Source organism: Bombina bombina, chromosome 5, assembly GCF_027579735.1.
Source record: "Bombina bombina isolate aBomBom1 chromosome 5, aBomBom1.pri, whole genome shotgun sequence".
In the NCBI taxonomy this organism is placed as follows: Eukaryota; Metazoa; Chordata; class Amphibia; order Anura; family Bombinatoridae; genus Bombina; species Bombina bombina.
Genome location: NC_069503.1, coordinates 687,951,806 through 687,978,151, shown reverse-complemented (window position 1 = coordinate 687,978,151; position 26,346 = coordinate 687,951,806). Strand labels below are relative to the sequence as shown.

General features: G+C 38.0%; 1 protein-coding gene across 1 annotated transcript in view; it reads right to left on the bottom strand.

Annotated features, from left to right (window-relative positions):
* Nucleotides 1–26,346, bottom strand: part of EXOC2 (exocyst complex component 2) — a 914,329-nt gene that overhangs the window by 348,066 nt on the left and 539,917 nt on the right. Inside the window, 2 exon segments of the mRNA XM_053714663.1 lie at nt 18,272–18,308; nt 18,310–18,354. Of these exon segments, the coding sequence (XP_053570638.1) occupies nt 18,272–18,308; nt 18,310–18,354 (82 nt within the window).

Genomic DNA, 26,346 nt, shown 5'->3' with positions numbered 1-26,346 from the left:
ACCTTAGGAAGAAAAGAATAGCTGGTTCAGAGAACATTCTTGTCCTTGAAAAATCATGAAAGCAGGATTTGCATAATAAAACTGAAAGCTCAGAAACTCTCCTTGCTGAATGCATGGGTTCAAATTAATGATCTTGAAAAACCCTCCAACCCCGATTAAGATTAAATGGGCAAACAAACTGGTTATGTAACCTGACAGATTCTGATCAAGGTCTGAATATCAGGGATCTTGACAATTTTCTTATGGTACAAGGCGGGGTCTGACCTTTTAAGAGATCTAACAGATAAGTCTTTCTCCAGAACAGCCTGTAAAAACTCAAGAATCCTAGCAATCTGACGATTTCCTTTATCAGCACACCAGGAAAAAAAAGATTTTTCATGCCTTATATGATTTAAACATATGGTCACAGGCTTTCTGGCCTGAATTAAGGTATAAATCACCTTATCAGGTAAGCCTCTTTGGGACAGCATTCAATTTGGCAGGCCATCAAACTGGCACAATATTGGGGGAGCTTGTGCTTCAAGTGAGAGGCCATGATATCTATCTATGGTATGCCCCAGCATCTCACAAGCTGGTCGAAAAACTTCCTGATTCAAAGACATTCTCTAGAAGGAAGGTACTGGCAAACTGAGAAAGTCTGCCTCAAAATGTTCACTCCAGGGATGTAAATGGCTAAAATTAAGCATTGGTGATGTTCTGCCCATCTGAGAATGTAGGACACTTTGATCATCGCCAGGGAACTGCACCCCAACCTGTCAGGCTAGATTGGTGAGTCTGCCACCATTTTTAAAAAAACTGGTCTTGACGTCCAACAGGATCTTCTCAGACAGATCCTCAGTCTCTTGTTCCACTGTTATAACATCCTCAATTGGAGAGTGTTATATATGCGTGTCTGCTGTTGCCGTCAGTTTAGACTGCTTTCTCTGCTCCCTGTCAATCAGGTTGTTTGGGGCGTAGTCTTCATACTTTCTACTGCTGGAACTTACTTGGCTAATTAATTATCCTACACCTGATCTCTGCAGCCACTATTTAGAGAAATCATAAGACCTAGATTCAATTGCACCAGCATTGTAGTTGTTTTGGGAAAATCAGATCATTCTGTGTCTGTTCCAGCGTGCCTTTCCTTATGAATTTCAAGTTTCTTGTCTTTCCTGATGACCAATGCCTCTATTCTACTAAACGCAAGTACCCAGCTATATTCTGCTTTGTTTCCTGCAGAATTTATCCTGGACACTGCTATTTTGTATACTCTGAACTCTGCAACATAGTTGAGTTACCAGTCCTGTATTGCTGGTGATTATCCAGTCATCTGCTACAACAATATTATATATTCTGACCTGCAACATTTATCAGTTACCACTCCTTTATTACTGTGATTATCCAGTCAACTGTATTGTATTTGACCCTGCAACATATTTAAGTTACCAGTAAACTATTCATATGATTATTCAGTCATCTGCTTCAGCTATATTGTGTACCTGCAGCATATCTCAGTTAACTGTCAAGTATCATTGTGATTATCCAGTCTTTTGCCAAAGCTATATCAAATATTCTGAATCCTGCAACATATCTCAATTAACAGTTAACTATTACTGTGACTTACAGTCTTCCACCACAGCCATATTATATACTCTGTTTCTTTCAGCATATCATAGATTCTAGGATATTTTGCTGTTCTTAGCAAGTCTACAGTCATATACTCTGATACGCAATACTACTTGTTTCCTATGGAGTCTAATATGTTGCATAAATGTGTTTTTCAGTTCCTGAATCCTGGCAATAGCTCTCTACAATTAGCATTACAAAGAGTAGTGTAAATCATTTGCATCTTGAAATTTGATACTTTCAAAAACTTGTTCAAAGTTTTGAGATCCAAGATTGCTCGAAATGTACCTTGCTTGTTTGGTACTATAAGAAGTTTGGAGGAAAACCCATGGTTCAATTTTGAATCTGGAACAAGAGCAACCCCTCCAATTGTTTCCAAGTCTTTTACAAAAGTTTTGGCTTTTAAGGCAGCTAGAGAAATTTGAGATACAAGGAACCCTCCTCAAGGAGGTTTTGATCGAAAGCCTATTCGGCACCCCTGAGAAATTATTTGCAACACCCAAGGGTCTTGAAACCGACCTCTCCCACAAGCCTCCCAAAAGAAAATTTGATCTGCCCCATACCAGAGCTTAATCTGGAAAGGGAGCTGCACCTTCATGCAGATTACAAGGCAGGAGTGGACGTCTTAAATTGCTTGGTTTTGGTCCAGATTGATGTGGATTTACAAAAGGTTTTTAGGGGACCCGCCCTCTGGATAGAAGTGGAAGAAGTATTTTTTTTTGTTAGATTGTCGAAGGGAGTGAAAGGCTCCCTTGCCTACAGTTACTATTGCAATAATAGCAAACAGGTCTGGGTCAAACAAAGTCTTTACTTGAAAGTGAAGAGATAATAGTGTGATCATAGAGACAGCAGATCAGGACTTTGCCCACCAAGCTAATCTAAATTAAACAGTCATAACAGTGTTTTTCACATGAATGCATATAATTTCCACTTGTGACCTAGGAGGGTGTCTATTTAAAGGCAACTGGGATTAGGAGACTGGGTTCACAGTTCTAGCCGCCCCAACCCGACTGCAAGTCCCACTGGACGTCAACCAGTTGGTGTTTGAATGCAAGGAGGACTGCGACAAACCCATATCCGAAACTGTGACCTGACACCCTAAGAGGACACACAATTATTTTGTTAACTGTTTATTTGTGTCTGGAAGTATATGGTTTAGGATAACCTCCTGGATAAGCCCTAATTAGACAGCTTTATTTCTTGTATGAGCACTGATAGTATTCCCAGTGAAGAAAATATTGTTAGTCTTGGTTAAGGGCTATCCTGGGTAGACGTAAGACTGCAGCGGTCATTTAAGGGCAGTCATGTTGTGTAATGTCGCCGGTTGGGGTAAAAGTTTCCCCTGATACAATACAATTCTCTTTTGTTCTGATTTGTTGGTTTTGTTGTTTTAGTTTGTTAGAATTTGTGTTTATTGTAAGTAAAAACCCTAAGTGACAAAAAGTGAAAAAAAAAAGTAAAAAGTCAATTTAAAATGGGACATAGTTCCTCTAAAGGCTGTTCCAGTAATCCTAAATGGCCAAAGGGTTCCCCAGCAGAATATATGAATCAACACCATGGTCCTTTTTATAATACGTATCATACTAAATGGTCCCGACTAACTCAAAATAAAGGGTCCAATATATGGCCAGAGGGTGGCTTTTGGAACCTAGATAAGATAAATACCCTAAGTAATGTTTTAACAGAGGTTTCAAAAAAGGACACCCCTACATCAAAAGAGTGGAAAGCATATTTTAAATGGAATAGAGAGGCAGTAAACAGACAGTGTAAGTCGTTAAAGGCTTCGCTAGAGGATAATTATCAAAAAGAAATAAAAAAAATTAGAATTAAATCTCCCAGTAAGGGAAGAAAAAGAGCAACTCAATAAGGAAAAGAGCGCAAGGGGTAAAAGAATAAAATGTTTCAAATGTGGGAAGGTGGGACACATGAGAAAAGATTGTTGGTCACTCCAGCAGCACAAAAACACAGACACAAGAGCTGCATGTAAGAGGGAGGGGTATAGGAAACTGATAGAAGGACTGGTAAAAGTATGTTGTAGAAAAGTTTGTGGTTTTCATGATTGAAAAATTAAGTATTATACAATTTTGTGAAAATGGTAATAATTCAGAGGAAAATGATTTCTTTGTTAGATGGTTCAGAATGTGAGGCTCATGAAAATGTGTATAAATATTGAAAAGGTGCTGAAGGTATGCAATGTTATGTGAAAAGTTTGTGTGGAAGGAAAAGGAGTTGTGTGTATTGCTGCACCATTGTGTTTTTTTGTTTTGTTTTTCTAATTTAGGAGTGGATATTTTAAGAAGTTTTAAGTTAGTGGTTAATTGTCATTTAGGAAAAGCTGACTTTGTTAACAGGAATTGTATGTTTCATGTGTTGTCTCAAAGTGAGATTGTATGTAATGTATAGGAATTGGTTCTATGTGTCTGTGTTGTGTGATTTGGGTGCTCTAGTGTACAATTTGCATTTAAAGGTTAATGTTGTATTTTGAACTTTAGTGTGTATAAGGTTTATTGTGTTCTCCACTGAAATTACCCATAATTATTGATGGTAAATTATTTGCAGATATATATTGTCTTGTATTGATTTGCAGAACTGGTCAGCTGCAATAAATATGCAAAGACAATATTTAGTTTAAATAATATTTAGTGGATGAATACAATTAAATCATGTATAATCCATAAAGACGTTTGTATATAGTTGTTTAACTTCTACTTAATTTTTCGAGTGGAATAAAATGTTTTGGACTATAGAAAAATGTGACACAGATAAGACTTTGAGCAGTCAGACAGTAAAAACACAGGAGCTGCAGTGCTATAGAAAAGGGAGGGGGGAGAGGGGACTGTTTAACCCTAAGAAGAATTCAGGCTGTGACTGACTGTCAGTTCTTGTTAGACAAAGCACATAGCCCCTTGTAAATATAGCCAAAAGCTTTAATGATTACTGGAGTTGGGAATAAGGATCCCATATCACATATCAGAACCTTTGAGTGTAACTGTAGGTCCTGAAATAGAATGACATGTTCCAAAACTGTCCAATAATTTAACTAGGAAAGACTTACTGTGTAAACTAGGGAAAGTTTTTCTTAATGTGTCTGGAGGGGAACAAGAAAGTGTATACCTGCCTTGGAGTGATAATTGCAGAATCTATGTGTTAAAGTTTTGTGACTAATAAAATCGGCAGGGGAAATGTCTTATTGAAATTAAAGGGACAGTGTACTTGACATTTTTTATTGTTTAAAAAAAAAAAAAAGTCCCTTTGCTACCCATTCCCCAGTTTTACATAATCAACACGGTTGTATTTATAAACGTTTTTACCACTGTGATTACTTTGTATCCAAATCTCTGCAGACTGCCCACTTATCTCAGTGTTTTTTTTACAAACTTGCAATTTAGCCAATTAGTGGCTGACTCTTGCGTCAGTAAATGTTGTATATGTAGCACAGTTAAACTAGCAGTGCATTAATTAGCCTTTCACAGCCAGACAGTGAAATACGAGGCGGCCTACAAGTTCTTAGAAATCAGCCTATGAGCCTACCTAGTTTTGAACTTTAACAAAGAATACCAAGTGAAACAAAGCAAATTTGATGATTATCATTATCAGTTATTTGTAGAGTGCCGACAGAGTAAATTTGAAAGTTGTTTGTAATTACATGCCCTATCTAAATCATTAAAGTTTAATTTTATTGACCCTTTAAAGAGAAACATAAAATACCCTGTATTTTCCAATACCCCCTGCGTAAAAAGTGCTGATGACTATTAGTTTAACAGTGCTCAGAAACAGGCTGTAAATATAATATCTGTGATAATGATTTTAGAGACTATGACATACAACTAACATCAATGCTTAAAGGGACACTGTACCCAAATCTTTCTTCGTGATTCAGATTGAGCATGAAATTTTAAGCAACTTTCTAATTTACTCCTAATTATCAAATTGTCTTCATTCTCTTGGTATCTTTTATTTGAAATTCAGAAATGTAAGTTTAAATGCAGGCCCATTTTTGGTGAACAACCTGGGTTGTCCTTGCTGATTGGTGGATAAATTTCATCCACCAATAAAAAAGTGCTGTCCAGAGTACTGAAACCAAAAAAAAGCTTAGATGCCTTCTTTTTCAAATATGATAGCAAGAGAACGAAGAAAAATTGATGATAGGAGTAAATTAGAAAGTTGCTTAAAATTTCATGCTCAATCTGAATCACGAAAGAAATATTTTGGGTACAATGTTCCCTTTAAGTCTTTCCATATCCATATACATGCTGTGCAGTCACAGAATGATAATCGTGTAGTGCATGCCATCTCACCTAGTGATCTTATACTGGGTTGAAAGTTTTTCTAGAAAAATAGCTCTAGAGCCAAAGTAGAAGGGGCCTTGTCTGCGTATTATTTATCACAAATATTGCCACTGAAGTCACCGACGTTAACTCATGGATCTCACTACAAATTTGTACCACCACAGACTGATCCTGTTACTGGCAAGGAAATCCATAAAGACTGAGCCTTTGGGAAGTATCATTCTCTGATAGTGCTTGATTATTTCCTGAATGTTTAAAACTAATGAACTCATTTTTTTTTTATTTTTTCAATTATAGTTTCGGTATGCTGCATTTACACCTAGTGATCGCTCTTACTGGTGTGTAAAAGAATACTCTGTTTTTGAGTAATCACTCAAATGTTAGCAATTACTTTTTGTATGAGTTATTTATTCTATACTGTGTAATAATTGTGGTTATAAGTATATCAAACCCAGCCATGTATCCTTTTATATTTTTGGGTATTTCTCATTGTTCCCAGTTATGTCTGCCATACCACCCAATGGGAATAAGACAATGCATTTATTGTTACTGCCACACTGATTGTACAGGTGCCTGTTGGACCACATAGCCATGAGTCTGGTACCTCTGTAATAATGTTCTTTTAGTTAAAATACAGGAGTGCAGAATTATTTAGGCAAGTTGTATTTTTGAGGATTAATTTTATTATTGAACAACCACCATGTTCTCAATGAACCCAAAAACTCATTAATATCAAAGCTGAATAGTTTTGGAAGTAGTTTTTTAGTTTGTTTTTAGTTATAGCTATTTTAGGGGGATATCTGTGTGTGCAGGTGACTATTACTGTGCATAATTATTAGGCAACTTAACAAAAAACAAATATATACCCATTTCAATTATTTATTTTTTACCAGTGAAAACCAATATAACATCTCAACATTCACAAATATACATTTCTAACATTCAAAAACAAAACAAAAACAAATCAAGTGACCAATATAGCCACCTTTCTTTGCAAGGACACTCAAAGCCTGCCATCCATGGATTCTGTCAGTGTTTGATCTGTTCACCATCAACATTGCGCTGCAGCAGCAACCACAGCCTCCCAGACACTGTTTCAGAGAGGTGTACTGTTTTCCCTCACTTGTAAATCTCACATTTGATGATGGACCACAGGTTCTCAATGGGGTTCAGATCAGGTGAACAAGGAGGCCATGTCATTAGATTTTCTTCTTTTATACCCTTTCTTGCCAGCCACGCTGTGGAGTACTTGGACGCGTGTGATGGAGCATTGTCTGCATGAAAATTCATGTTTTTCTTGAAGGATGCAGACTTCTTCCTGTACCCCTGCTTGAAGAAGGTGTCTTCCAGAAACTGGCAGTAGGACTGGGAGTTGAGCTTGACTCCATCCTCAACCCGAAAAGGCCCCACAAGGCTCATCTTTGATGATTCCCAGCCCAAACCAGTACTCCCACCTCCACCTTGCTGGCGTCTGAGTCGGACTGGAAGCTCTCTGCCCTTTACCAATCCAGCACGGGCCCATCCATCAGGTCCATCAAGACCTCACTCACATTTCATCAGTCCATAAAAACCTTAGAAAAATCAGTCTTGAGATATTTCTTGGCCCAGTCTTGACGTTTCAGCTTGTGTGTCTTGTTCAGTGGTGGTCGTCTTTCAGCCTTTCTTACCTTGGCCATGTCTCTGAGTATTGCACACCTTGTGCTTTTGGGCACTCCAGTGATGTTTGCAGCTCTGAAATATGGCCAAACTGGTGGCAAGTGGCATCTTGGCAGCTGCACGCTTGACTTTTCTCAGTTCAATGGGCAAGTTATTTTGCGCCTTGGTTTTTCCACACGCTTCTTGCGACCCTGTTGACTATTTTGAATGAAACGCTTGATTGTTCGATGATCACGCTTCAGAAGCTTTGCAATTTTAAGAGTGCTGCATCCCTCTGCAAGGATATTTCACTATTTTTTTACTTTTCTGAGCCTGTCAAATCCTTCTTTTGACCCATTTTGCCAAAGGAAAGGAAGTTGCCTAATAATTATGCACACCTGATATAGGGTGTGTTGATGTCATTAGACCACACCCCTTCTCATTACAGAGATGCACATCACCTAATATGCTTAATTGGTAGTAGGCTTTCGATGCCTATACAGCTTGGAGTAAGACAACATGCATAAAGAGGATGATGTGGTCAAATACTCATTTGCCTAATAATTCTGCACACAGTGTACTATTAAAATTAGGCATTTCAACAATGTATACATTGTTACACTATTGTCAATGAAACATTACTATACATTCATATTTATTTTGCTCTCATTTTTTGTAAAGTACATATAAAAATTGTTCAATTTTCTCCCAGCTATGATGGAGTTATTTTAGTATCTGGGGAAGTTTGTTATATTGCTCCTATATTGCTCCTTCCCCCACATTCTCTATTTAATTTTGTTTATTTTTAGATGGATTATCAGTTTTGGCATTCATTTCAATAGCAGTGAGCATTCAAGATAGTTTAAGGTGTTAATATAATTGTGCATAAATACGTATATACTTATGTTTAGCTATTAGATAGAGATTACAAAGGAATATACTGTATATCTGTGGCCCAGTCTCTTAAAGGGAATAGTACACTGTAAAAATTGTTTTTATATTAATCTATTTTAGACTTGTTTACCAGCTGCAGAGTATAAAATGTATGAGAAATTGCAATATCAGGTTTATTGGGTATACATGAAGTAGCTGGTTTTCTGCTTTTAAACCACAGCCTATTACACATGTGTTGAGTTTCAGGTAATGCCATAACTGATTATGTTAACTACTTTGGTTTACACACACTTGCTTCCTTATCTTTTTATTATGTGGAAAACCCAAGGCTCAATACTAGAGACCAATGGAAAATTATATTTGTATTACTTAACTATCCTGCATGATATTAAGTTTAGTGTTTTGGATTTTGATTAGACTTTTGGCCTTTCAGGATGGCTAGGTGAAGTAGGTGTATAGATACTGCAAGGCTTGCCAATCTTTGTCATACTAATTGGTTTTCTTTCTCTCGTAGCAACCGTCTCAAACTAATGTTACATAAGCTCTGTAACCTCGTCAGTCCAGCTACCAGCAGACTGATGCCCTCCTGTGAAGCTCCAGCCTTGCTCGATTCCCATGACCACGATAACTCTGCACTGCAGTTTGAGATGGAATTTACCCAACTAAATCATATTGCTGTTTGATGCTATTGTCACAGAGTTCAACAGCATCAGGGGAGGGACTTTTGAAAATAATAAGCAATATCTGTCTGTGTTAATTGTAGAGCCTAGTGAGGTCTGAATGGGTTAATTTCTATGCAGGCATTATTAGTCAGGAGAGGCCAGTCTGAACAGGGGGCTATAAAATAACTAACTAGTCCTGCTTGTATGTCTTGTCTTTGTAAATCTGATAACCTTCTTGTGTGCTTGTCCAGATTTGGTCTTTCCAGCCTGTAGCACTAAACAACTAAATTGCTTAGTAACCTGAATGGTCAAAATAAGGAATGTCTCATCCCTGACCTTTGACTTTCCTAATTATATGGTCAGATACAGAAACACCTACTGCTCTGAATAAAATAGAATTTGCTGACTTAAATCTACTTATGTGTGTAACCATATTTAGTTAAAATTCCTGGCATTTTGTAGCTAGCCAATCATGAATTGTATTAGCCTAGATATAGAGATCAGGAATGCACTGTTTTTTGTGTATAAATACCTGGGATGGGGTCTGACCCCCCCAAAGAAAAACTTGTTTCTCTCCATACTGCAGTGTGTAATCATAAACAAACTCTTTTTAACCTTTCTTGGTCTGAATAAGTTATTCAGTCCAGGGTGAGTATATCATCAACATTACCTTATGCATAGCATTATAATTTTGGGATACATTATTTGTTGCTTTATTGTATCATTACGATTTAAACATTATATATGTTTATTTCCAGAGACCATAACAGTGCTAGTCTGGCGGGCTGGTTTTTCTGGAGGCTGGTTGATATAACAAAAGACACATCGGACCTCTGTTTGCTAAAATCCTTTGGGACACGCTGAGGAATTACTAGCGGTTCGCCTTGAGAGGAGGCCCCCTGTGACAGTTCTTAAACATTCGGTCTTTCACGCTGGCTATTAACCCATCAGGGAGCTTGCTTGACGCCCTTTCTGCTTTTTAACACACCAACTGGCATTACCAAAAGACTTTTTAATCTATGGACTATATTTACTGAAGAGACTGTGCATTTCCTCTTTTATTAATTGTAATATCTGTTATATTGTAATATTTTTTATTGTTGTGATTTTATTGTATTATAAATATGTTATTAATTGTGTGATTTTTACCTATAGGGATTATTATAAGTAATTAAATATTTTTATAGTTATCCCCCTTTACTTTTTGGTTACTGCACTCATTTAGCTATCTGAGAGAGAGCGCAGCAGTGGTCAATTACCTGGTTGCAGTTTTCTGCAATCAGTGTAATTAAATCTTCTTTTGACCATAACAGTGCTACCTTGTCTTCCTTTTTTAAGTGTTTTTATTAGCATTCAGTAGAATGTATTTTTAAGTGTATTGATTAAAGGTTGTTTTGTTTTTTTTGGCTCTATTTGCTAGGCATAACTATTTCCTTGTTAAGTGTGTGCCTATTGTGGTGGTTACTTTTTCTTCTTTTTTAATGGATGTATACCTCTGATAACTGCCCCGCCCATCTTCCCCACAATCTCCTTAGCGTTGATTGAGTGTGACAGGTATTTATTTGAATAATTTTAATATATTGATCTGGGTACTTGCGACTATTCTTCAAAATTAAAAAAATAGGAAACACACGAGAACTGCAGAGAATACATGATAATTTAGTAAAATATTGAAATACACATAATACACTCGCACTTCTCGGTGCAAAATATCACAGTTTCCTCAGGTGTATCAGACTGTCCGCAGTTCAAACATTTAAAAAGTATCGGCGTCTGTGTCTCAAATGGTGCATGCATTGGGCCTACGTCACATAGATGTATCACTCGCGTTACCCCTTCTTTCGTGTCAATAATTGAAACGTTCTACCAAAGGATACATTGTAGCAACAGAGGGGAAACGTTAAATGTTTTGCATTGAGAAAACGCGTTGTTTTATGTGTATTTCAAGATTTTGTTTAATATACTTTTATTCTGTAAACGCAGTTCTCCTCCTAGTGGATTGAATATAATTCCACATGTGATGTCTCGTGGACTATCACCATCTTATGAAAGAAATAAGGGCAGATGGCCTTTTAATGTCACATTCAGTAAAAGGAGAAAAGGCAAATACATTTACTTTTCGTGCATATTTACTGTCCAGTTGAAAGTATAGAAACCAACAATACTACTTTGCGGCTTGTATAGTCCCATCATATCATTGCAACATACTTTGAAATACGTTCTTAAAACACTTGAGATTGTAATATAAAATGTTTATTTATATGCACTAAAAACATTGTGTAGCGGGTCTCTGTACCACAGACTGGGTATACCCGCTAAAGTCAGCTTCTTCCCACCAAACGCCAACCCATGAACCTCCACTGGATACCTGCCGCTATTAGAATAACGGCCGCTTGCCAAGTTGTTATAGCTACCCCCCAAGAACATTAGCCAAGACTGAATGCTTGAGGGTCAAAGTAGGAACTCGCTTTATTGCACAGAAAACAAGCTTTTATACATTTCCAAACAAAGGGGGGTAGTCACCACATGATCAATAGAAACAATATATTATACAATGGGACAAACATCAGACAATGGTTAGTTAAACAAGATTCTAATCACATCCTGACTGACAAAAGGACAATGGTTGACACACAATAACAGAAAGACACTTTAACACCTAGACTAGATATACAGACACATAACAGCAGGAGGTCTCAGCATTAGATTGTCTGTGATGTATGTAATCTCCTGCTCTGTGCCTCACACCTAGACTAGATATACAGACACATACCAGCAGGGAGGTCCTCAGCATTAGAGCAGGAGGTTGCAATCAGCTCAAACATTCAGAGTCTAAAGGGGGGGGGGTTGCAGCAGACAATGCTGGATTGGGCTGTCACCTTTATACTCCAACAAAAACACAGGAATCTTCAGGGCCCTTCAATTCTCAGAGTCTCTGGGAATTCATGGAAACGGTATAAACCTGAATCCAGGGTAAAAGTACTCCAAGTGTACCCTGGACAACCGCCTCCCAAATCATAGAATCCCCTCAAGTTCGCAGGGTCCATAGTCGGTGAGGAGGAGGCTGGCCTGCAATTCCTCTCTAGGTACAAAATTAACGGAAGCTTCCATTACACATTTGCAATATTTTTTTTTTTTATTTTGTCCTAATTTTTTTGTAGTTTAACTCTGTATTTCCAATTCATCTGAGTTTCTATAAAGTAAAGGGCAATGCCAAACCTAGTTTTTTTCCTTTTCTAATTTCCTCTGATTGGGACAATTAGATAAACTGGGGCAGATAATGGCTCTGTGGAATATGGTAATGTTAAAGAAACTTTGGGCCCAATGATCAAATGTTTGCCACCAAAAAAATTTTGAAAAACCACATTTGGCCTCGCAGGGACAGTCTTTTGTGCAATTACAGAGAAATTGTGCTGTCCCTGTGAGTGGTGAGATGTCTCCCATGGAAATAATCAAAGCTCTCTGCTATGTAAAAGTTTGCAATGGAGGACAAAGTACACAGGAGAACCAATATATTTTTAAATTTTATATTACACCTAATACACTGTTTTATGGGCACTGTACCTGTTATTCTTGTTATACAGAGTAATTAGTGTTTTTGAGTATTTTTAATTTGCAAGAAAAAGTAGTGAGATCTATAGGGCGGAAATGTTTAGATAATTACACCTGGATTTTAAAGACAATTTCAATACACGCCAATGGAAAGCCATGTTCAGCCTATTTTACAATAAAAAACAATTGCGCTTTGTACTTTTTACTTTTTAAGTACGAATTCCTATGTGTTTTTGTACATCCAGTGTACTTAAATTGCGATTTATGCTGTGTAATTTACATACAAAATGTATGTATGATTTTCATTAAACAATTTTGTTACGATTTTTGATGCATCTTAACAATACAATTAGTTTTTGCATGTATTTTATAATTGAATGGTTCAGTTATTCCTTTTGTATGATTTTTTTTTATACATGTGGTGGAAAGTCCACGAGCCATTACTCCTGGGAATTACTCTTCCCTAACACTAGGAGGACGCAAAGATTCCCAAAACCCAATGAACTCTATAAAATCCCTCCTACCTCATCAGTACCTCAGTCTCAAAGGAATATAGATGTGCGTATGATTCTTCAGAGACAGGGGCTCTCAGATCGAGTTAGACCTATTTCTCCTCATAGTACAAGTTGCTTGTTGGAGGAAATATTTTGAGTATTGGAAGTGATATATATATCACCAGTGGGGAATTTAGTCACAAGCTTTGCCATGGGGGTAGCAAGGCCTCTGCCTGTTGGTTCGTCAATATACTCCTATTCCAGTTCCTCTGGCTTTTATGTTTCAACACTGTCTTGGCTTCCTACTGGTTTCCTCCAGTAGCAGAGGTTCTTTGGGGTAGGGACCTATATTTTTATGTACATGGCACTGAAGGTATTGTGGCTGTTTCAAAGGATCCGTAGATACAGACGTCAGGTGGCCCAAGGACGTATCCGATTGGTGTAAAGAACATTCTCTTTGCCAGGTATCGTTTGAAAATTTTCAATTGGATGCCCTGGATCTCCCGCTGCCTTGTGTTCTGGTGAAGCTGTATATTTTTCGTCCACTGCTGCTTTTTAACTTTTCTCTAGTAAGTGTATTACTAGCGTGGTGTTGCTCCTGAATAAAGTATCCACCTTGAGATCGGATGTGCGCCTCTTTCTTTTCTGCTGCAGTTTCTATGGCACTTAATATGCCGTTTAGGTTATCACTATATATATATTTATATATAGTATATATATATATATAATATATATATATCAGTGACGTGCAGTGACTTCAGAGGCTGATGAGGGCAGTGGCTAGATACTCCTTCATTCTTTAGATATCCTTTGTTGAAGAAATAGCAATGCACATTGGTGAGCTAATCACATGAGGTATCTATGTGCAGCCACCAATCAGCAGCTACTGAGCATATTTAGATATGATTTTCAACAAAGGACATCAAAAGAATGAAGAAAAATTAGATATTAGATGTAAGTTGGAAAGTTATTTAAATTTGCATATGGGTTTCATATGGGTTTACATGTACCTTTAAATGGTGTCTTGGGAAAAAACTGGGTCAACTTAGTAAACATCTGATTTTAGTCTAAAAGGATTGTAACAGAAACTCTTGCCAGATATATATTATATATATATAGCCTTAGGGAAAATTATATAAATGTTATTTATTTCCCCTTTAAAGTGTTAAAAAATGATGCAATGAAATATAAACATATTAACACGTGTACATTTTTTTTTAACGGTTTCAGTGTTTTCATGCTCGTATTTTGACACACGCAATTTTTTTTGCATGCGTACATTTTTTTTTGACGTATGTTGACACCACACACACACACACATATATATATATATATATAAATATATGTGTGTAAGTGGGTTCATATTATATATATATATATATTATATATATATATAAACACACACAAATACATTACATTGGTTGTACAGTGGGTTAATGATATAATAATTGATTGGTGTCAGTAGGAATCTACATTGTATATATATATATATATATTTATATATATATTGATATATGTATTTATATGTAATATATATATATATATATAATATAATATATATATACATACATAGTATATAATATATTATATATATATATATAGTATATATATACTATTTATTTATTAGGTGTCAGTGTGGTTATTTATAGATATAATTCATTGGTGTCAGTGGCCTATTAAATAATTCATTGGTGTGAGTGGGAATTTAAGAGATGTAAAGAGGCGGGGCCTGTCAGAGTGAGGGAAGCACTGGAGGTATGTCAGGTCGCGGCCCACCATCAGAGCTGTCATGGCTCGTTAGTAGGGCCTGCGGCCCGGTTGTTGAGAACCATCGTAAGGTATTTCCTTCAGCAATTTTTTTTGCTTTCATTATTTACTTTAGAGGTTACATGATCCGAAAGTAGATGGGGATATACCAGTTAAATGTTATATACTGTTTAATCCCTTGGTGTTTTTCTTGTCCATGTTGCAGCTTCTGAGATTATATCCAGAAATTTGTTGGGGCCATATTTACTCTGCCTATATTTTCTAGCATTCATTTGGAAGATAGTTCATGCTTTACAGTCCCTTTAGTTAGGAGGTTTATTTCATTCCTTAGGAGGGAATATGTGCACGCAAGATATATTTTCAGTCTAGTGATATCTATTGCTGATGTGGCTGTTGCTTGATATATGTCTTTATAGGCAGTTTTCTTTTGATTCTGCCAGTGACATTTTTTAAACCTCTTATGTTTTTCGAATGTGCAAAAGCTTTCTTTTGTTGTCACTTATTAATGCTAGATTTTGCCTTTAGCTGTTCTTTCTAGAAGCACATACTAATCAGAATCTTGTCTGCTGATATGATTTCTAATTCCATGCTTTTGTCTCTTTCTTTACAGAGAAAGATTGTATTTGGCTCTTGTTTAAACTGCCTTTATTTCTACGGTAGAAAAAGAAACAGAGGCGCCACAATGGCCTAGTCTTCGGTGCATCTGCTTCTTTTTCTGCAGATTATCAAGTACCAGGATTTAACCATCCTTCGACAAAGAGCTGCCTTGTTCCGGATTATATGGACTTTATGTTCAGTTTGTATATGCTATTTAGTATAATTTTCTGGAGTGAATAGGAAGCGCCCCCTATGTGATTTGGTGTGCTTTGGCGCATTCTCTTTTTTTATTTCTATGGTGCCTTGGGTTAAGGAGCTTTATGTTATTATTTCTAGGAACATCATCAGTTTCTGAGATTTGCTTTTTTGGAAGAGCTTTTTCAGTTTATTGCTCTTCCGTTTGGTCTGGCTACAGCTCTCAGAATATTCTCAAAGGTTACACTCTTATCTGTAATCAGTTGGTTTAAGTTCCATATTTTCATTCAGCAGTATTTCTCTCCTGCAGACTGATGTTGTTTCTTCAGCAATATAGTTGGAAATGAATTACAGTTTACTGGTTCCTTAGATAAAGGTTGCTTTTCTGGGGGACTCATTTACATTCCAGAACAAGTCTGTTTCTGTCTTGGTAGATGAGCTATAAGTTCTTTTTACAAGGGGCTCCTTTTGTCTATAACCTCTACAGATCAAGTTTTTTTCAGGATGGGTGGGACGTATGGGGGTCCCAGAAGACATAAGGAATTTGGTTTCCTCAGGAGGTGAGGTTACCTGTTGATGTTTTTTAAACTCTGTGTAATATTTCAGGGCCCCTTCAGAGTTGGCCTCTATTGTAAGGGATTTTTTTTTCAGATCTGTAGCTTATGGCAATCATCGGGGGGGAACTTACAGGTTCCCTAGTTGTGAGGCTAGTATCTCTATTTCTTTCATGGGCAGAAGCTTATCTCTGTCTGATTTCTGCTGTTCATTGTTCCAGTACTATAAACTAGAAAAGCAGTTTTTTCTCAGTCTTCAGTTCTTCCATCTAGAAGGAGTGGTCTCTTCATCTTGTTATGTTCTATCAGATAATAGATCTTTGGGGTGTCGCATAGAGATAGTTCTGATGGCTTCCCGGTTTAATCTCAATTTTCACAAGTACTGTGTAAGATCCAGGGAACTTTGAACTGCGTTTGTGGATGCTCTGGTAGTTCAGTGGTCATCCTGGCTAGCCTATATTTTTGTCCATCTCTGATTTTTATTCAAGGGTGATTGGCAAAATTTGGCATTAAGAGCTTTGGTCCAGCTTGTTCAGTATTTAGAATGCAGATCTGGTTCTGTTATCCAGATTCTCTCCTCTGCTTGTTTTGCATCCAGACCTTATTATTTAAGGACCTTCTTTCTATCTGGATTCTAGTTCTTTTGGCTTGATAGCATTGAGATAAAATCAGAAACCTTTGATATGTTTGTTCAGTTATTGAGTTACTTATACAGGCTTGTAAGTCTGTGACAAGGGGAATTCTTTTTTTAAACATCCGGAAGGCCCTTATTTCTTGGTGTTCAAATCAAGTTTTTTCTTTGTAATTTTTTTTTCTTTTTCTTTTAATTCCCAGATTTCTTGGGTATGATTTACAAGAATTTATCAACCAGATCTTTTGAAGGGTAAAATTATCTGTCCTTTTTTTAATTATGTTCTGTAAAAAATGATTGCTATCTTTCTGAAATTCATGGTTTTAAGTCCTAGCCTGGCCTAGGAATTAAGCTTGTCATTATCATTCTTCCTCCTTGGAACCTTTATTGGTCTTGGGGATTTTTGCAGGCTCCTCTTTTTCTGCCTATGCATATGGTTGGATATTAAAGTTCTTTCTGGACATTTTGTTTCATTTAGCTATTTTAATCTGTTAGAAGAGTTTTCTATTCTTTATTGTGTTCATCCTTATCTTATTTTTCTTTAGGATATGGTTATATTTTCTGACTATGTAGAGTTGGGGCATTTGTTTGTTCCTTCTTTATTACTCAGAGTTGGTCTCTTCATGTTTTGGAATGTCTTATGTTGACACTACTTAGTTCAGGCATAATATCTGCTGTTTTATTTGTCCTTCTTGGTTGAAGTCTTTTGATTCATATAGCTTTACTTGGAGGCAGGTAGCGGTGTGTATTACAAGTGGAAGGTAAATATTATTCGCCTTTGCAACGCTAACCCGACGTGCGTTAACAGCAGAAGTTAAAATATTGTGAACGTGTTAACGTACTTTCCCATAGACTTCATGGAGAAATAAAAAGTGAAAAAATACCTAACATCCATACGTGTGCGTCAACCCGATCGCCATACGCCCCCTACTCTAATAACCCCTAAAGCGCCACATAAACCACAGCAAGGTCCCCAACTACACTACATTCTAAAGTACTATAAAACTATTTAATAGAAATTAAAATGTATTTTCTTCATATTTAAACAACTAATATATTTTTTAAACATAATTTTGTATATTATTCTAAGGCTACTCTTTACTTTGAAAAACATAGAGATGCGAATTATTGCATATGTATTTGTGCACTAGATTGCCTGTTAAAAGAGATTTACCTAATAGCAGCTAAGGGTACACTAGTAGAGCAACACCTTAAATGCTTAGTTTAGAGGTACTAAACTCAGTGTTAAAAAATGCTAAAACGGTATTTTCTTAAACATGAATTGTATTTCAATATGTGTTGCAATAGTATCTCGGCATATCTACTAACTTGTTATTTTCTCAATAATTCCATGTTAAATATGTGGACATTATTCACAAAGTGAATTTGCACTCACCTTTCTTAAACACTTGTACTTCAGTCTTTCCAAACAACCGATTTCGCTTTTTCATAATCATTAATTACCACATCATAATCACCCTTAATAAAAAGGAGAAATAAAAAAGTAACAGCCATAAACATTTTACAAATAACTATTACAATAATCTGAATTTGCAACATTTAAGCAGACATTATGGAGTTAAAGGAGAATTACTGTATTTTGTCCTATTAATGTGTTCCTAACTATTTGTTTTACCAGCTGCAGTATGTTAAATGCATAGGGATTTGCTCCTTTATGTTTGTTTCTAACAAATTACAATAGATGGGTTTGCTCACTGAATCCACCACCAATAAATAAAAAATGCAGTACCTAAGTATTGCCTTTGTGTACGTAGAGAGTGTATGAGAATAAGCATGTATGCTCTTTTACAGGATTAGCTCATATCTATGGGCAGGTTCTGGACTTCAATTAACAAAACACAATATGGACAGATTTCCAATACTCTGCAGCTTGTATAACAAATCCATTTAAAAGAATGTTAAACAATAAATACATGCTAGACCATAACAATGTTTTAAGCTATAATTAGCCTTAGAATAATATGTAGATGTACGTTTACAATAAAATTAGTTTAAACTTTGAAAATATAAGTGTAAAGGTTTTAGTTTCTATAAAATTAAACAAAGGGCTAGATTACAAGTGGCGCGCAAGCGATAACATAATTTAGTAAGAACTTACCAGATAAATTCATTTCTTTCATATTGGCAAGAGTACTGAGCTAGTGACGTATGGGATATACAATCCTACAGGAGGGGTAAAGTTTCCCAAACCTCAAAATCACCCACAATTCAGTTTAACGAATAGCCAAGGTAGTGGGGTGATAAAGAAAGGAGTAAAAAGCCATCAACAAAGGAATTTGGAAATAATTGTGCTTTATACAAAAAAAATCAGTTAACCACCATAAAAAAGTGATGGGCCTCATGTACTCTGCCAATATGAAAGAAATTAATTTAATCAGGTAAGTTCTTAATAAATGTTTCTTTTCGTGTAATTGGCAAGAGTCCATGAGCTAGTGACATATGGGATAGCAATACCCAAGAAGTGAACTCCACGCAAGAATCACTAGTAGAGGAAGGGATAAAATAAAAACAGCCATTTCACTGGAAAAAAAATAGTTAATCCACAACCCCAAATATAATTTACTCTCATAAATAAAAGGAAACACTTTAAATCTTAAGCAGAAGAATCAAACTGAAACAGCTGCCAAAAACTGCTTCCGAAGAAGCAAATACATCAAAATGGTAGAATTTAGTAAATGTATGCAAAGATAGACCAAGTTGCTGCTTGCAAATCTGATCATACCAAAGCTTCATTCTTAAATGCCCAAGAAGTGGACACTGATCTAGTAGAATGAGCTGTAATTCTCTGAGGCGGGTGTCTTGACCCGACTCCAAATAAGCTTGGTGAATCAAAATCAAAAACTTTAACCACGATGCCAAAGAAACGGCAGAAGCCTACTGACCTTTCCTGGAACCAGAAAAGATAACAAATAGACTAAAAGTCTTGCTGAAATCTTTAGTAGTTTCAACATAATATTTCAGAGCTCTCACCACATCCAAAGAATGTAAAGATCTCTCCAAAGAATTCTTAGTATTAGGACACAAATAAGGGACAACAATTTCTCTATTAATGTTGTTAGAATTCACAACCTTAGGTAAGAATTTAAATGAAGTCTGCACAACTGCCTTATCCTGATGAAAAATCAGAAAAGGAGATTCACAAGTGAGAGCAAATAATTCAGAACTCTTCTAGCAGAAGAGGATGGCCAAAAGGAACAACACTTTCCAAGAAAGTAGTTTAATGTCCAAAGAATGCATAGGCTCAAATCGAGAGCATGTAAAGCCTTCAAAACCAAATTAAAGACTCCAAGGAGGGAGATATTGATCTAATGGCAGGATTGATACAAACCAAGAAGCCTGTACAAAACAGTGAATATCAGGGAGTTTAAGCAATTTTTCTGTGGAATAAAACAGAAAGAGCACAGAACTTGCAGACAAACCTTTATCCCAAACCATCCTGAAGAAACTGTAAAATTCTTAGGGAATGCCAAGAGAATTTATGAGAGGAACACCATGAAGTGTAAGTCTTCCAAACTCATAATAAATCTTTCTAGAAACAGATTTACAGGCCTGTAACATAGTATTAATCACTGAATCAGAGAAACCTCTATGACTAAGCACTAGGCTTCAATTTACAAACCTTCAAATTTAATGATTTGAGATCCTGATGGGAAAAACGGACCTTGAGACAGAAGGTCCGGTCTTTTTGGAAGTGGGCCAAGGTTGGCAACTGGACATCCGAACAAGATTTGCATACCAAATACCTGTGAGGCCATGCTGGAGCCACCAGCAACACAAACGATTGCTCCATGATGATTTTGGAGATCACTCTTGAAGAAGAACTAGAGGCGGGAAAATATAAGCAGGTTGATAACACCAAGGAAGTGTCAACGCATCCACTGCTTCCGCCTGAGGATCCCTGGACCTGAATAGGTACCTGGGAAGTTTCTTGTTTAGATGAGATGCCATTAGATCTATTTCTGGAAGACCCCACATCTAAACAATTTGAGAAAACACATCTGGGTGGAGAGACCACTCTCCTGGATGTAAAAGTCTGACGACTGAGTATAATCCGCCTCCCAATTGTCTATACCTGGGATATGAACCACAGAAATTAGACAGGAGCTGAGATTCCGCCCAAACAAGTATCCGAGATACTCTTTCATAGCTTGAGGACTGTGAGCCCCACCCTGATGATTGACATATGCCACAGTTGTGATATTGTCTGTCTGAAAAAAATTAAATGAACGGTTTTCTCTCTTCAATAGAGGCCAAAACTGAAGAGCCCGGAGAATCGCATGGAGTTCCAAAATATTTATTGGTAATCTCGCCTCTTGAGATTTCCCAAAACCCTTGTGCTGTCAGAGATTCCCCAAACAGCTCCCCAACCTGAAAGACTTGCATCTGTTGTGATCACAGTCCAGGTTAGACAAACGAAAAATGCCCCTACAACAATACGATGGTGATCTAACCACCAAGTCAGAGGATAGTCGAACATTGGGATTTAAGGATATTGTGATATCCTTGTATAATCCCTGCACCATTGGTTCAGCATACAAAGCTGGAGAAGTCTTATATGAAAATGAGCAAAGGGGATTGCGTCCGATGCTGCAGTCATGAGACCTAAAACTTCCATGCACATAGCTACTGAAGGGAATGACTGAGACTGAAGTTCCGACAGGCTGCAACCAATTCAAACTCTCTTGTCCGTTAGAGACAAAGTCATGGACACTGAATCTATCATGGAAACCTTAAAAGTTACCCTTGCTGAGGTAATCAAAAAACTTTTTTGGTAAATTGATCCTCCAACCATGTTTTGAAGAAACAACACTAGTTGATTCGTGTGTGATCCTGGCAGAACGTAAAGACTGAGCAAGTACCTAAGATATCTACACCAAATAAGGAAACATCGCAATACCCCACTCTCTGATTACAGAGAGTAGGGCACTGAGAATCTTTGAAAAGATTCTTGGAGCTGTCCGCTAGGCCAAAAGGAAGAGCAACAAATTGGTAATGCTTGTCTAGAAAAGAGAATCTCAGGAACTGATAGTGATATGGATGAATCGGAATATGAAGATTATTATCCTGTAAGTCTATTGTGGACATATAATGCCCTTGCTGAACAAAGAGGCAGAATAGTCTTTATAGTCACCATTTTGAAAGTTGGTACTCTTACATATCGATTCAAAATTTTAGATCCATAACTGGTCGTCCTGAATGAATTTTCTTTCTGTTGGGGAATGAATAGATTTGAATAAAACCCCAGACCCTGTTCCTGAAAAGGAACTGGCATGATTATCCCTGATAACTCCAGGTCTAAAACACACTTCAGGAACTCCTTGAGCCTTTACTGGGTTTGCAGGGATGCGTGAGAGAAAAAATCATCTCAAAGACGGTCTTACTCTGAATCCTATTCTGAACCACTGAGAGACAATACTCTGAATCCATTGATTTTTGGACCGAATTGGTCCCAAACATCTTTGAAAAATCTTAATCTGCCCCCTACCAGCTGAGCTGGAATGAGGCCGCACCTTTATGCAGACTTGGGGGGTTGGCTTTGATCTCTTAAATGGCTTGGATTTATTCCAATTCAAGGAAGGGTTTCCAATTGGAAGCGGATTCCGTCGGGGAGGGATAGGTTTCTGTTCCTTATTTTGTCGAAAGGAAAGAAAACAGTTAGAAGCTTTAGATTACCCTTAGGTCTATTATCCTGAGGAAAAAAAACTCCCGCCAGTGACAGTTGGAAATTATTGAATCCAACTGAGAACCAAATAACTTATTACCTTGGAAAGAAAGATATAGCAATCTGGACTTAGAAGTCATGTCAGCATTCCAAGATTTAAGCCACAAAGATCTTCTAGCTAAAATAGCTAAAGACATAGATTTAACATCAATGTTGACGATATCAAAAATGGCATCACAAATAAAATTATTAGCATGTTAAATCAAGTTAACAATGCTAGACAAATCATGATCCAATACATTGTTGCGCTAAAGTCTCCAACCAAAAAGTTGAAGCAGCTGCAACATCAGCCAAAGAAATTGCAGGCCTGAGAAGATGACCTGAATATAAATAGGCTTTCCTTAGATAAGATTCAAGTTTCTCTATCTAAAGGATCTTTAAAAGAAGAACTATCTTGCGTAGGAATAGTAGTACGTTTAGCAAGAGTAGAGATAGCCCCATCAACTTGGGGATCTTTTCTCAAAAACAGAATTTATGTTTACCTGATAAATTACTTTCTTCCAACGGTGTGTCCGGTCCACGGCGTCATCCTTACTTGTGGGATATTCTCTTCCCAACAGGAAACGGGCAAAGAGCCCAGCAAAGCTGGTCACATGATCCCTCCTAGGCTCCGCCTACCCCAGTCATTCGACCGACGTTAAGGAGGAATATTTGCATAGGAGAAACCATATGATACCGTGGTGACTGTAGTTAAAGAAAATAAATTATCAGACCTGATTAAAAAACCAGGGGCGGCCGTGGAACCGGACACACCGTTGGAGAAAGTAATTTATCAGGTAAACATAAATTCTGTTTTCTCCAACATAGGTGTGTCCGGCCCTGGCGTCATCCTTAACTTGTGGGAACCAATACCAAAGCTTTAGGACACGGATGATGGGAGGGGAGCAAATCAGGTTCACCTAGATGGAAGGCACCACGGCTTGCAAAACCTTTCTTCCCAAAAATAGCCTCAGAAGAAGCAAAAAGTATCAAACTTGTAAAATTTTGGTAAAAGTGTGCAGTGAAGACCAAGTCGCTGCCCTACATATCTGATCAACAGAAGCCTCGTTCTTGAAGGCCCATGTGGAAGCCACAGCCCTAGTGGAATGAGCTGTGATTCTTTCGGGAGGCTGCCGTCCGGCAGTCTCGTAAGCCAATCTGATGATGCTTTTAATCCAAAAAGAGAGAGAGGTAGAAGTTGCTTTTTGACCTCTCCTTTTACCGGAATAAACAACAAACAAGGAAGATGTTTGTCTAAAATCCTTTGTAGCGTCTAAATAGAATTTTAGAGCGCGAACCACATCCAAATTGTGCAACAAACGTTCCTTCTTTGAAACTGGTTTCGGGCACAGAGAAGGTACGATAATCTCCTGGTTAATGTTTTTGTTAGAAACAACATTTGGAAGAAAACCAGGTTTAGTACGTAAAACCACCTTATCTGCATGGAAACCAGATAAGGAGGAGAACACTGCAGAGCAGATAATTCTGAAACTCTTCTAGCAGAAGAAATTGCAACCAAAAACAAAACTTCCAAGATAATAACTTAATATCAACGGAATGTAAGGGTTCAAACGGAACCCCCTGAAGAACTGAAAGAACTAAGTTGAGACTCCAAGGAGGAGTCAAAGGTTTGTAAACAGGCTTGATTCTAACCAGAGCCTGAACAAAGGCTTGAACATCTGGCACAGCTGCCAGCTTTTTGTGGAAGTAACACAGACAAGGCAGAAATCTGTCCCTTCAGGGAACTTGCAGATAATCCTTTTTCCAATCCTTCTTGAAGGAAGGATAGAATCTTAGGAATCTTAACCTTGTCCCAAGGGAATCCTTTAGATTCTCACCCACAGATATATTTTTTCCAAATTTTTGTGGTAAATCTTTCTAGTTACAGGCTTTCTGGCCTGAACAAGAGTATCGATAACAGAATCTGAGAACCCTCGCTTCGATAAGATCAAGCGTTCAATCTCCAAGCAGTCAGCTGGAGTGAGACCAGATTCGGATGTTCGAACGGACCTTTGAACAAGAAGGTCTCGTCTCAAAGGTAGCTTCCATGGTGGAGCCGATGACATATTCACCAGATCTGCATACCAAGTCCTGCGTGGCCACGCAGGAGCTATCAAGATCACCGACGCCCTCCTCCTGATTGATCCTGGCTACCAGCCTGGGGATGAGAGGAAACGGCGGGAATACATAAGCTAGTTTGAAGGTCCAAGGTGCTACTAGTGCATCCACTAGAGCCGCCTTGGGATCCCTGGATCTGGACCCGTAGCAAGGAACTTTGAAGTTCTGACGAGAGGCCATCAGATCCATGTCTGGAATGCCCCACAGTTGAGTGATTTGGACAAAGATTTCCGGATGGAGTTCCCACTCCCCCGGATGCAATGTCTCTGACGACTCAGAAAATCCGCTTCCCAATTTTCCACTCCTGGGATGTGGATTGCAGACAGGTGCAGGAGTGAGACTCCGCCCATTGAATGATTTGGTCACTTCTTCCATCGCCAGGGAACTCCTTGTTCCCCCCCTGATGGTTGATGTACGCAACAGTTGTCATGTTGTCTGATTGAAACCGTATGAACTTGGCCCTCGCTAGCTGAGGCCAAGCCTTGAGAGCATGAATATCGCTCTCAGTTCCAGAATATTTATCGGTAGAAGAGATTCTTCCCGAGACCAAAGACCCTGAGCTTTCAGGGATCCCCAGACCGCGCCCCCAGCCCATCAGACTGCGTCGGTCGTGACAATGACCCACTCCCGGTCTGCGGGAAGGTCATCCCTTGTGACAGGTTGTCCAGGACAGCCACCACGAAGCGGAGTGAGTCTCTGGTCCTCTGATTTACTTGTATCCTCGGAGACAAGTCTGTATAGTCCCCATTCCACTGACTGAGCATGCAACAGTTTGTAATGGTCTTAGATGAATGCGCGCAAAAGGAACTATGTCCATTGCCGCTACCATCAAAACCTATCACTTCCATGCACTGCCGCTATGGAAGGAAGAGGGAACGGAATGAAGTATCCGACAAGAGTCTAGAAGTCTTGTTTTTCTGGCCTCTGTCAGAAAAATCCTCATGTCTAAGGAGTCTATTATTGTTCCCAAGAAGGGAACCCTTGTCGACGGAGATAGAGAACTCTTTTCCACGTTCACTTTCCATCCGTGAGATCTGAGAAAGGCCAGGACGATGTCCGTGTGAGCCTTTGCTTGAGGAAGGGACGACGCTTGAATCAGAATGTCGTCCAAGTAAGGCACTACAGCAATGCCCCTTGGTCTTAGCACAGCTAGAAGGGACCCTGTACCTTTGTGAAAATCCTTGGAGCAGTGGCTAATCCGAAAGCAAGCGCCACGAACTGGTTAATGCTTGTCCAGGAATTCGAACCTTAGGAACCGATGATGTTCCTTGTGGATAGGAATATGTAGATACGCATCCTTTAAATCCACCGGTGGTCATGAATTGACCTTCCTGGATGGAAGGAAGAATTGTTCGAATGGTTTTCCATCTTGAACGATGGAACCTTGAGAAACTTGTTTAAGATCTTGAGATCTAAGATTGGTCTGAACGTTCCCTCTTTTTTGGGAACTATGAACAGATTGGAGTAGAACCCCATCCCTTGTTCTCCTAATGGAACAGGAATGAATCACTCCCATTGTTAACAGGTCTTCTACACAATGTAAGAATGCCTGTCTTTTTATGTGGTCTGAAGACAACTGAGACCTGTGGAACCTCCCCTTGGGGGAAGCCCCTTGAATTCCAGAAGATAAC